This window comes from Nesoenas mayeri (assembly GCF_963082525.1).
Source record: "Nesoenas mayeri genome assembly, chromosome: 12".
NCBI lineage: Eukaryota > Metazoa > Chordata > Aves > Columbiformes > Columbidae > Nesoenas > Nesoenas mayeri.
Genome location: NC_137547.1, coordinates 14,029,572 through 14,042,609, shown reverse-complemented (window position 1 = coordinate 14,042,609; position 13,038 = coordinate 14,029,572). Strand labels below are relative to the sequence as shown.

General features: G+C 40.2%; 1 protein-coding gene across 8 annotated transcripts in view; it reads right to left on the bottom strand.

Moving 5' to 3' along the window:
• CNOT1 (CCR4-NOT transcription complex subunit 1) overlaps positions 1-13,038 on the bottom strand; it is a 57,736-nt gene that overhangs the window by 29,882 nt on the left and 14,816 nt on the right. For all 8 annotated transcript variants that reach the window (XM_080352337.1, XM_080352339.1, XM_080352343.1 and 5 more), the window contains 9 exons: positions 11,243-11,369; positions 10,845-10,955; positions 10,348-10,518; positions 9,693-9,820; positions 8,441-8,681; positions 6,664-6,783; positions 5,455-5,577; positions 5,072-5,223; positions 460-610 (listed from right to left, as the gene is read on the bottom strand). In XM_080352337.1, coding sequence (XP_080208463.1) covers positions 460-610; positions 5,072-5,223; positions 5,455-5,577; positions 6,664-6,783; positions 8,441-8,681; positions 9,693-9,820; positions 10,348-10,518; positions 10,845-10,955; positions 11,243-11,369 — 1,324 coding nt within the window. The remainder of the gene's footprint in view (positions 1-459; positions 611-5,071; positions 5,224-5,454; positions 5,578-6,663; positions 6,784-8,440; positions 8,682-9,692; positions 9,821-10,347; positions 10,519-10,844; positions 10,956-11,242; positions 11,370-13,038) is intronic.

The following is a 13,038-nucleotide window of genomic DNA, read 5'->3' as shown; positions in this document are numbered from 1 at the left end:
GTACCTTGTTTTTAAAAGAGCAGTTCAGTTGAGAGCTGAAGAGCCCCAGTTATAACAAGTCCTTACGCTCTAGCACTGTTGCTTGGCCCGTGAAGCTACAAACAAGACACATCAGGTTCAAAGGCAGTGCTTAATTCTCAAAAGTCTTAGTAAATTTTAGCACTTTAAATAAATCCTCAGTTATTTAAAAAAAAGCCAAATCTCCATCCCTCTTCAGTGCTCCCATCCTGCTATACTTCAGTTACTTCTTAAAGACAGTTGTGAAGTGAAAGACAGTTCTGAACTACAACCCTCAGGCATTGTTCTGTAGTTATTACCAAGTTATCTAGACATGCAAGCAGAAAATCTAAGGGAGCCACATCATCTCTCACTTAGTCCTGCTGAAAAAGTTCAAACAGTGCAGCAAAACTAATGCTAAGCAACAGCACCTTCAAAAAATGCAGCATTTTATTTATCTACCTGTACAGGAGAGATGGCATCCAAGCTGCTAGCACTGGGCGGACGTCCTTTTGGCATGACTCCGGGTGGCGGCTGTCTAGCCTTGTTCATGACATTACTGCAGTTGGCTACCATGGTGAGGATGGTCTCTGACAGCTCCTGAGAAACACTCCTAGAACAGAGCAGTACGATAGTGAGCCATACAACACTGATTTAACTGAGGCCCCCTAGCTTATTTTGTTCTCCTACAGAAACTGGAGCCATATCTCGCAAACAGAAGTTGCAAAACAAACCCAAGAGAAGTTACCTTTTATTTGGGAAACTTGCATTAGAGCTTGGTCCAAGAGAAATGGCTATATACTAACAGAAAATTTTAAACTGTAGTTCTAAAATTTCATCTCCAATAGTATATTCTTTCATTTTCAAAAATTCCAATACTGCTTTACGATTACCCCAGCAAGTAATGACTTACAGAAGGCTGGGATATGTATCTGCAGGGTTCCAATAGCCCTTGGGAGAGCAGACTATTTACAACAGTCTTTGCCTCCTGCTGTCCACATTATGGACTATATAGAGCTCAGCCTCATGAATTACAGTAACCAATGCTATGAGCCCTTGTCCAACTCCACTTCTCAAGGCTCCTTCCTGTCCCCAGGCTTCACACCATTCACTATTATTCCCATTCTTAGTCTCATTACACACAAGGTCTCTCCAAAAGAGGAGATACATGACTAGAACTTGGACTACACAAAGACAAGGATGAGGGGTAAATACCACCACCCAATTCACTAAAATTCACCTGTCCATAAACTGAAATACATGCTTCACACACCAACATTTAACCAAAACAGAGACAGGAAACCTAACTATTCAAGGAAATTATGATCAAAAGCCAACAGAGAACTCAAAGGTAGGCCTGAAGTCACTGCACCTCTTTCCAAAGTATTCCATAGCTGACTGCCAGCTTCCCAAACTGGAAGGAAAGTCAGCTCTGCTGCTGACCTACCTAACCACAAACACACACCACCAACATGTTCCTTTTGGAAAATACAGCTAATTTTTATAGCTTTCCCAAACTTTAGTTCAACCTTTTTGGTGAGGACAGTTAAAGCAACAGATTCCTTCCTGACATTGCACAACTATACCAGCACAGCTCTGTTAACCTCATCTAGTGATTCCTCATTTTTTAACTCAATTTTCAAAAGCTTTTACTGCACAGGAACCATCCTGATGATTAAAATAGGAAAGCAAAGTGCAGATCAGTTTTGGCAAGTATCCCATTGCAGGCTTACACAACGTTAAGGGCTTCCAGTTGTTCTCCAAAGCCAGTGACCTACTATGTAATGTGGGAAAAAGCTCACCCAAGACAGACAGGGGAATCTGGGGCGGTACCACAGGTGAGCAGGATTCTGTACAGGACAAAAAATACTTTATCAGCTGTTTCATAAACCAACTCCTTTACGTGCTTTAACATCCTCTCACCAGGGCCTTGTGTCAAAGACTTTAAAAGCAAGGGGGTCAGGAGGTGTGTATCAAAATGAAGTCAGGAATCTGCCAAAAAAACCCAAAACAACACAAAACCCAACACCAACAAAAGGGAACTGTTTTGAGAAAGTGCAACCAGACCTGACAACAGAGCTCCAAGCACAGCACACGGTAGGCTCAGTATTGACAATACGTATTTGCCCACACCCCAATGCCACAGTCTCATAAATCTCAACATTTAAAGGTACATATGACCGATTCACAGTTTTTTCTCATGCAGGAGGCATGCCAGGATCACACAGCACTGCAGCTAACCAGGGAACAGGACCAGAGACTGAAGAGCTGAGTTCACACATATTTCATCCTCTTCTTTTGTTTCATAGCAGTTAAATTTGCAGTCTTTACGCTTAAATATAATACCACAGCATGCTTTAGTAAAACAAATGCCAGTCTGCTGTGGGCAACCCACAGTGAAGACTAAGACACACTTAAAATCCTAGAGTTCGATACTTATGAGGACCAGCTGGGCCATTCATGCTTTAGAGCGAGCCACTGATGTTGTTATGTCCTGCCTTCTAGACAGATTGAAGGTGAACTTTATCATGTCACGAGACACACTGCTGTAACAAGATGCAAACACCACAATATTTTTAGATAGCACAAAACTGCAGATTTTCACAAAATAAACCCTGCGCTTGAGGCACATGATATGAAGTGGTAAGTAGGTGGGCATGATTTGATAACCAGATCTAAAAGAAAGTATTCATATTTTCCAGTTCTATGTAGAAATATATTCAAGCAACTAAACTAATCAGAGCCATTCCTGGAAGAGAAGTAAGGGAAAACTACAGCATGGAGAACTCTGAAATGCAAGCAAGGAAGAGAGCCAGGGACCACAGTCAGTCAGTTCCAGAGGAACAAAACTGTCACAGCTTGCTGAAATAAGTTCATATCTCTTGTAATTTTTTTAACCCATTTTTACGAAGCAAGGAAAGGCCTTTTCATTCCCTTATGTGCCAGTAGCCAGAAGCCTGTTCCCTTCTCAAGGCAGGGCCTGAGAAGGAATGAGCACTCCCCACGTGGGCACATTTGGACCACGCTGGACACGACTGCATGGAAGAGGCTCTGCTGCCTCTCAACTCACCATAGCTCCTTGAGGGGAGGACTTCTCATGAGCTATTTGTTACCTAATCACAGCCTTGGTCAGCCTGCGGTGCCCACAACCACCCTGACTTCATTTGAAAAACACTCAGTAATAAAAGGAACACTTATTTCTTTTTGAAGCCTCACTGCTACATAGTGCCACAACAGCAACGTTCACCAGAAATAAACATGTTGCACCAAAAATAGAGAGTCTCGGAACATGTGGGGTCCTTGTGGTTAAGAAAAGAGTCTCCCTGGACACAAAATGGGACATAAAATAACTGCAGCCTAATTAAATAGCAGGCTCCTATATTGACAGATTTAGGAAATGGCAGACTTCAGCTGGTAGAGTGGAAATATCCTCCCAGACGTATTTAATATTTACTGCAATTTTGCTCTTCTAGTCTTTACAACGCCTGCTTCCATTTGTGATTGAAACCTAAGCTAATCAAAGCAATTGCTTAATGAAAGAAACCCAAGCATTTTCTTTTTAAAGCTCAAAGAGAATAACTAATGGAAAATGGCTGCAAGTAGGTCAAATTCTTGCATAAAAGGGAATACAAGTAGCTATAAAAAGAAACCAAAAGCTGAGAGAATTGTGCCAGTAGAGAACTAGTGGCTTTTGGAATTAATTGAATAAAAATAACTTGGTAACGCATTAAGATTCAGAACACAGGGACATTAGATGCAAGTCTACAGTTAACTATTAAACCTCTAAAATCTGGACATGGCACCACACAAAAGATGCAATTTGAGTTGAAAAATGACAGCCCAAGAGGCGTGCTGGACCATCATACCTCAAACACAATATTTCAAGTGCATTTTGAAGTTTAATTGCACAGGTCCCAGTAAAAAACAGGAGTATTCTTTCTCCTTAAAATCTTAGAGGTATCTTCAGAAGTACCCTTACAGGTATCCTCCCAGTTCAGAGACCCATTATGAAAATGCTATGTTGATGACTCACTTCCTGGCACCTATGAGAGCCAGGAATCATCCTGGATACCTTTAAAAATGGTTTTTTTATACCTGTCAGGACAACACTGTCTAAGCCAAAGGACACAATATAAGCTTTAGACCTGGTAACATGCGCTTGGACATGACAGACTCTTTTGGTGTCAAAATTCAACACCAAAAACAGCACCATCTCCAGCTTTCAGTCTCTCTGGCTTCTAAGTCGCATTACGCTATGCCTAGTTATCTTTGAAGTACTGCTGCAGTTAAATGCTATCTTGATCTGACAGTATTAAGAAGTGACACCACAAATATCTTACAACATTCAGTCAGTTTTACTAAATGATAGCAGCGTATTTAAAAATTGATTAGTTCAACTCCAGTTTCCATTAGTGTCTCTGCAGCCTGCCCCTCCCTCTAGCAGACTAACACAGCTCTCTAGGACCCACACTTTTTTCTTCTGGACTTCAGCTAAACAATCTGACCTGCAAAAGATCGTAGACATTTTCCAACCTTTGACTGCTTTGACTGTCAGTACTTCCAATGAAGAAAACAGAAGCGACACATGTCTGGTTCCAGTCTCAATTACACTACAATCAGCACTTACCTCTTCTACACGTTAGCCTTTTCTGCTGGGTAATAACCACACATGGAGGTATTTGCTTAACACAATTGCAAAATCTTTTATACAGTCACTGTTTTCCAATATGCTGTTCCATTCTGTAGCTATGTCCTGTAATCCTTTTTGTCCAAATTACAGCCCTGTATCTAGTCATTAACAACCCAGGCTCTGACTAATAAGCCGTCTCCCAGTTATCAAGATCACCTCACCAGTTTGATTATAAAGACAAGAACACTCCTTCCAGCTCTTGTGACCTAGCCTACAACAGAAGGTTCAGTGCAAAACTAAACATGCTACTGCATCTACCCATGCAAGCTTACATACTCTCATTAACCCCATTCTCCATGTGAAATTCCACACCAGCTGTGACCATGTGCCAGCAAACAAGCTGCAAGTAGATAAGACATTCAGCACAAGCAATATAATCCTTACCCAGCACAAGCTTGCAGACATGCCAGCATAGTTGCCAAGGTTTCTGGAGGAAGCTGAGCACTTTTGGGTTGATCTTTTTCTGGAGCAAGGCCACCCAGGATAGATGGACATCTTCGTTTTAAGAAAGTCATACAGGCCTGGATGAAGGGCTCCTGAGGAAAAAAAATGTTGTCTTAATCTCCCAAACAGCATCCAAGACACTATTTCAAACTTGGCAATTGCACTGTGGAAATAATCGCGCTAAGCTATTATAGTTCAGTGAAAATGTTGAACTATCAGACCTGGACACTTTCCACAACTTTAAAGCTACTTACACAATCAATAAAGTGACTTAAGTTAGCCACTGATAGAGCGCAGAAATAAAAAGAAAAATCCTGCTTTACCCCATGCTCCCGAATTTTATCTGTGAGCCATTTGTCAAGTTTGAGGTATTCCCGTCGAGAGGCAAGTGCAGCAAGGTCAATAACAAAGGCAAATGGAGTACCATTTAGCAGCATTGACAAGGCCTAAAGAAAAAAAAATCAGAAGACTACTAGTAAAGACACAAGGATATTCCTTCTCCCTTCTTTTCTTTCTAATCCCCATATACTTTTAGTAAAGAAGTCTTGCTACCACATGCTGCTATGCTTTCTCTGTCAACAAAAAGATCAGTACCATCAATTCACTTACAGCTTGCTCGTGAGACAAATAAGCAAGAGCTCTCCTTTTAAAGCATGAACCTGCTTTCTTTGAAGCAACCTTGTGCTTCCAGTTTTAAATTCCTCTAATGAAAATCCACCAGCAAGTGGCCAAGAGCTAGCAAGTTGATACTGCAACAAAATGAAATCCGAAGAGCCTAGCATCTCCCTGCAAACAGACCTCAAGGCCCTCAGAGCTGTTTTGAATACATCTGCTCAAAGCGCTCATCTTTGAACACAGTAACTGCTACAACAAAGCTGGACTGAAGCAGCAGTTGATGCTCTTGAACTTGGAGACACCCAATTATTTTGCATCTAACTTTAGGAAGTGATAAAGGCCGCAAAGAAGTCAGTCCAGTCACAACTTCCAGTCTCTTTCGTGAATGTGTAAACAACTGAAAAGAAGTAATATTCTTAACGAATCCCCACTCCATTAAGCTTAGTACTGCCACATTCACACATATCTGAAGGATTATTTCTACATTCCCATTTCAATGACATTCAAGGTTACAACAGTTGAAACTCTTCCTGGATTTACAGTACATTCACACAGCAAGCAGTTCTATCACACTGCTTCCCAAGTTACTTGTCAGCTAAGCCATGATAACCAGCTCTACTGCAAACAAGTAAAATGTCTTAGGTTCACAACTGCACAAGCTAGAAATCATCCGTAGTCAGGTACCACAACTCAGCTGAAGAGCACTTAAAGCCAAATTAATATAGGCTGGTTTTGGTTGCTTTTCAGTTTTGTTTTGTTTGCTTGAGGTGCAGCACCAACGACTGAATCCACACGTTAAACAAAGTAATCCATACTAAATTAGTCACATCTAACTTAAACTTTGCCTTTGTTAAAAGATGAGTAAGTCTGTGTAAGACACCAAACAGAAAATAATGGCAGCGTTTTGCAAAACTCACCTTCAAGTCTTGCGCCACATCAAGAATACGTGACAGTTTTGCCTGGTCATACTGCTCCCCTCTCATGTACCATTCTGCCATTGCATGCATGATAAGCTGACGAATCGAAGGAGACTGACCCTAAGGAGAATTGAGTTAGGATTGTACTTCATGGTTTTAGGAAAAGGGTCGACTATGTGAACATCAAGTAAGATATTTTACCTCTAAGCTTAACATGCAAACATATTTTCTCATTAGCTGCACAATTTGGTTTCTGAGTTGGGCTTGTACCACACAATAATAAATTATTCAGGAGCTACAACTAAAGGATGTAGAATAACTACAAATGGTAAGTACATACATCCCCGTCTCTTTCCTACCACTGTACAAGTCCAATTTCTCTCAATTGTAGAGAAATTGCTTTTTTGGAATATGCAAATCTTTTACAAAATGCTACACCTGAGATGCTGTCCTGAAGCAAGGACTGCAATGTCACCTTAACATGGGAGGGAAAAAAGCATGTCTAGCTCTTTGCTCACACAGAGGCGATCGTAAACTACAACACAACTAAGGTTTTGACAGCTGCAAGGGTTTTGCTTACGGTTCCATCACATGGGGAAGAAAAACATCAAGTTGTGTAGTGGCACCATGTCACAGGGCAGCCATTATTTTGTACTTTACTGTGAAGGCAACCCTTCAGAAAAAAATGCGTGTTCTGCCATTTCAAGACTTTATGCAAAAAGCACCTCACCTCTATCCTACCCCCACCCTGTCACTTCTTCAGTTCAAAGACTTTTGTGAGGAAAAGAGAGCCAAAACAAAACACAGAACACATTCATAGCACTTCAGCTAGCATATAGCCATAGTTTTGCAGTGAACATGGACCAAAACCTCAGAAGTCACACTTCTTATCATTAACTCCATTTTACTTAACAGGGCAGGATGTTTCCTAATGCAGCTTCTACCCCACTCCAGAGGCTTCCTCTGCCTTGAGTTTCTTCTTGTAACTCCTACTGGCTTAACTACCAGTGGACACAACACTGAAGTCCACACCAAAAGTCAAATCCATAAAAGCCCACTTGTTTGCCCACCAAAACATGGTGTTTATATACATAGCTACCCTGTTTCTAAATGGAAGCTCCCCTTGAAGGTCAGCAGTCAGTCTTATTTGCAGAAAACACACTAGATTCTTAAAATCTACAGTCTAAGTATTTTCTCTATACCTAGAAAAGCCTTAATATTTTAGCAAGTAAAATGGAGATTGTTCTGGTTTAACCCCCCCCAGCTCTTACTGCTTCAAGGTTCTACGCTTTAAATGTGTGAGGCTGAGAGTTCGGTGAGGGGATTGTTGCTGGTGCATGTGGTTGTGTTCAGGTTTTGTTTGTTTGTTTTTAATCAAACTTTTGTAAACTCTAAAACTAAAAGGCTAAAACAAACATACAAACAAAAAACAACACAAACCCAAACAAACAACAACAAAAAATCCAACCAAAACAGTCGAATTTAACTTCAGCCTCTCTACTTTTCCTGGAATATTTTCTCAGTGAACATTATTTCTTTGTTCTGAATATATTTCCCCAAAGAAAATAAAATCACAATACTTTGCTTCAAGACAGAGATGAGACAACTCGTTACAACTCTCATTACTTTGCATAAACCACTGATAATTTACCTCTTGGGCTTTGAATTACCCAGTTTATAAACCAATGGAGGCATTGTTGTTCTAACTGGTCAGCCCATTTAACACACTTTCAGTTACATGAACAAACTACAGGCACACTCCAGTGAAAATACTGACCTGTCCATGCCACGCATAGTGCAAAATGATGGCAGAGTTGGGATGGTTGCCAAGGAAAATTGGCATGAGCGTGGAGATAAGTTCATGGCGCAAGGTGTGCCAGGAGGTGTTGATCTGCAGTAAGGCCAATACCAACATATCTGGGCAATGTTTGATAGGAAAACTGAAGAGCTGCTTAACCTGCTCATACTGTCCCACTTCTGCCAATCGTAATAGAGATTCAATCAAATCCAGGCTCTTCCTAACAAAAGAAAAAAAAAAAAAAGAAACAGACAACCCACCCCAAAAAGTTACAAAGTAGTTATCTGACAAGATCCTGGATTCAAGCATTTTGTAGGAACAACCATAACATGACTTAAAGCAATGCCCACTGCAAACAACCTGATACTGCAGCTCCTATCACATACAGTCAAGTCTACAAGAATATTCTTAACCATGAAAAATAATTTAAAAAAAAATTGAGAGCTAAGAGGTTCTAATTCTATTATGGAAGAAGGAGAATTGAAAGCTGATGTTGAAAAAAACCTCAGCTTGAGGTGGGTCACTTGGATAATTTAACTTGAAACATACTTCCAGAAATACAATACACTGTTTTTCTACACCTCAGAGTCACAACCTGGGAAGCTTAATGAATATCTTCTTGGTTTGTCTGCCTCACAGACAAGTAATAATTGCCATCTTCCCCAATTTACTCATATTCTCCCAACCTCCAATTCCCTATTTTGGAACATACAACAGAAATAGAAGCAAATATATTCACTGAAATCAGGTACACAGCTATATCTAAAGAAGGGGTGTAAAAGATCAGCTCAGGAAATCAGATTAGTCAGCTTTATGCAATAACTCAGCAATAGCTACATAAACTTCTATTTAAATCCCAGGATTTCTTTCAGACAAGTAGAACAAGTTTTACTAATACCATCCCAAGAAAGCCAGGTTTAAATTCATACCTCCCTCTATTCCCTGCTCTCAGCTCACAGTATCTGCCAAAACACATCAGCAGAAGCTCTCCAGACAACCAGCAGACTCCAATAAAAGCAAGAACTGGCAGTATATATTCAGATATTACAGAGGGACAAAGTTCTGATAATACAGGAACTTTACTGCTTAAATCATGGAACAAATACTAATGGCTGATCTAGTGGGATGTACACACAATTACAAATAAATCTGGTTGCATAAAGCCACACTTGACCAGACAAGTAATCTTACTCTAACTCTAGGTATGAAAAGCAGCCGAGAGCAGGTTTACCATGTAGCAATTTCTCGATTGTCATCCTCTGGTGGTGCTTTCAGGATGTCTGTGGCAACAGTATGACAAGGGTAGTCAGCAAAACAGAAGATGTCAGGGTTTATGAGGGAATGTTGAATGAAGGAAAGCTGGAATATAAGACATCCAAAAAATAGTTTAGATATATACAGTTTCAGGTTCCTTCCACTTTAGGAAATCAATAAAGCAGTAGAGATGAGCCAAGATTTACTAGCAATGTGTTTTACGCAAGACAAAACCTCACACTTCTTCCAGAATTTATGAAAGCAACAGATAACGGGTGTGCTGAGGGTGCCTGTTTGCAAGAAGTTGTAACCTTTTTGTCTAACCAGGTAAAAACCTCAGAGCATGGCGATGCAGCAACAGTTCTACACTGAGCTGCATTACCCATGAGAACTCTGCTAAAACTGAATGTGCTGTCACACATGTAGCAAGTGACCATCCTCCCAAACAACCCAGATACCATTCGATTAAGAAACTGTACTTCAGTAACATATTTAAGAGGCCTATGACTTACAGGCCAAGTTCAAGTGTGGCTTGTCTAAAAATTCACGTTACCAATCCACATTTGCCATTCAAGAAATTGAGGAACTTCCTGAGTGTTGTACAAATACAGCAGAAACATTGGTAAACCCACCTGGCCCTCTGCGTGCTTCCACGGTCTGTATATGGCGTTCACCGGAAAAACTTCCATGCCCAGCCCTCTCTGGATGCCAAACACTACAATATGCAGGCCCTTGCTGTCACGAATCTGAAATCCTGGATGGTCCAATTCATAGGTAACTACTTTGAAGTCCAGGCTAGGATTCTGCAACCAGAAAAACAAGAAAATAGTCAACTTTCAACATTGGAATCTTCAGTACTGTTCTGTAAGGACTCCTTTTCATCAGTATTTTATTCAGCTTAACACTCACCCAACTTTTAGTTGAAAGCAAGGTTTTTGTTTTAAAAATAACACAATTTTGATAGTTGTGAGAACCTGATGCAAGTTAATGTCTGAAACTAGCCTGTGAAATTGCACTTCAAAAAAGTCATTCAGGCTGCTAGGAGCTTAAAAAGCTTTATATTCACATGGAGATGCACTCTTCTTTCAGATATTCTGCATAAAATACTTAAGATGCTCACAAAACTTACCAGCTCTTTAAGAACATCAATTAAGACCTCCACATTCCAGGTATGGGCTTGTGCTCCATCACTTTTATCTTTCCCATCACTCCAAATCCCACTGCCAGGAGCCGAAATAGACTGCAAGTTAAATACACTCAATCAAATACTTGTTAAAATAAAGTCTCAAAAGCCACTAGCTGCAGAACTCCCTGCACTATGAAGGTAAGCAGAAGTTCAGACAGGTAATGGCATCAGTTGCGCACTTCTGGGAATCTTTCATTCAAGAATATATTGTAGACATTTATAGCAGAACAGTTAGTGTTGAATAATAAAAGCAATTCATAATGTATTGAGGTTAGCATTTTAATTCCTCATTTTCTGTTGACTAAAAATACATATAATCCCCACCACAGCAAGCCACTCACTTGTAATGGAATACCATCTGTCAATCCCGAATGAGTTCGAGCCATCATTCCCAAAACCCTGGCAACCTGGGCAGCCGTGACTTCCCGCACACCAAACTGCATGATTATGTTGCGACATTCTTCAACGCTAAGATGCAACAAAACAGAGAGCTCTTAATACTAAAGCAGGTTTCACTGTGGCACAACATAAGACAAACCAAAACAAGACCTGTGAGCACAGCTGGGACAGCAGAGACTGTTGGGAGCAACTAACCACAGACTGTAAAACGTGACTCAAGTTGTTAGTCAAATTATCCACCATAAAATTCTAGAACAAGCAAGAAGAAAAATTCAGCAGAATGTCCGTGCAATTATTTCCATGAGACACACCGTGCCACGTATTCAGTTCAAAGCCAGGTCTACTTAAGCAACAGTGAGAGATGTTTCACAGGCTACTCTCTGTCAAAGTAAATGCACAGGCCAGCTTTAGCTGTTCGCTGTTAAGCACTTCCACGTATTGACCTGTGATACAGAGCTACAGGGACTGAAGTCTTCTGCTAGCTAAGAGTGAAACAAGAGCTTTGAGAATGCACATTTCAAAATGACGTGCACTATTCAAAAGGTAAGTTGTGCAAGTACACCTTTTGGCCTGATGCAAGTTATGGCACCTTCAATTTCACAAAAACCTTTGAGGACCCAAAAGAGCAAACAATGAGCAGATGCTTAGGTTTCAATTTTGGAACTGAAAGCCTTTTTTGTAATTCTTGCTTCATTTTGGGAGCACTTCATAGTTAGGCCACCACGATTCACAGTGCATCAGTATAAACAATATTTTATTACCATGTTAACAAAGACTAATTTTCAATATCTTCCAATGCACTTATGTTGTGTTTCCTTACTTCACTCACTTCCTTAAAAAAAAAAAAACCACAACATCCAAAAACTGAACTGAATTTGTGCAGATACACAGCAGGAAATAAACCTTTAATGTATTCAGATGAACTCTTCAATAGACAGCTAACTAAAGCCCAGCTTCTCCTTCCACTTCCCTAGTAACTATTCCAATTCACACATGTATCTAAACAAATAGCCCATGTAATGGATGTAATGCAATACTTGTGTTAGGTGCTATAAGCAAAAACCTTCAGTCCTGCTCACACCACTCCTGCAAACCCACACAGATCTATTGACAGCCCGTTTCACACAGCTCCAGCAAGTCAGCAGAACTGCCCATCTAACATTTCAGACAACAGAGAGCGAGAATACAGAACACTGTTGAAGATGTGGGTAATGTACGTCTACAAATATACACACAAACCCAGGGTGAGTTCAAGACAGCTGCATTTTTACCAAAATAAGCCTAAGCAGACAAAGACTGATGCAGCTGTCAAGATACTCCAGCAATTCGTGATCATAATTAGATTCTAAAGTTACAAATAATCCCAGTCTTACTGTGCACCACACTGATTAAAACTCAATACAAACAGAAAGCTGTTGCTTGGAGTGAGACAACTACTAACTTCAGTTCTTCTGTAGTCTGTTCCGTGGGGACAGTGAGCTAACAGGAGTCAGTCACAAGAGCAAAGTTCTTCCAAAGATATAGTCAGATTTAGTTGAAATTTATGTCTATCTAGCCACTTAGTTTTTTCTTAAGAAAAAAAAAAGGGGGGGGTGAAGGTCAAATTTTTATAAAACCTTTAAAAGGAATTTTAATACCTAATACTTTAATACCTTTACCTAGAGCTTCTTACCATGGTAAAATCCTACACAATTTCAACAGACACACTATACACATTAGGAGAAAAGAAAATATAAAA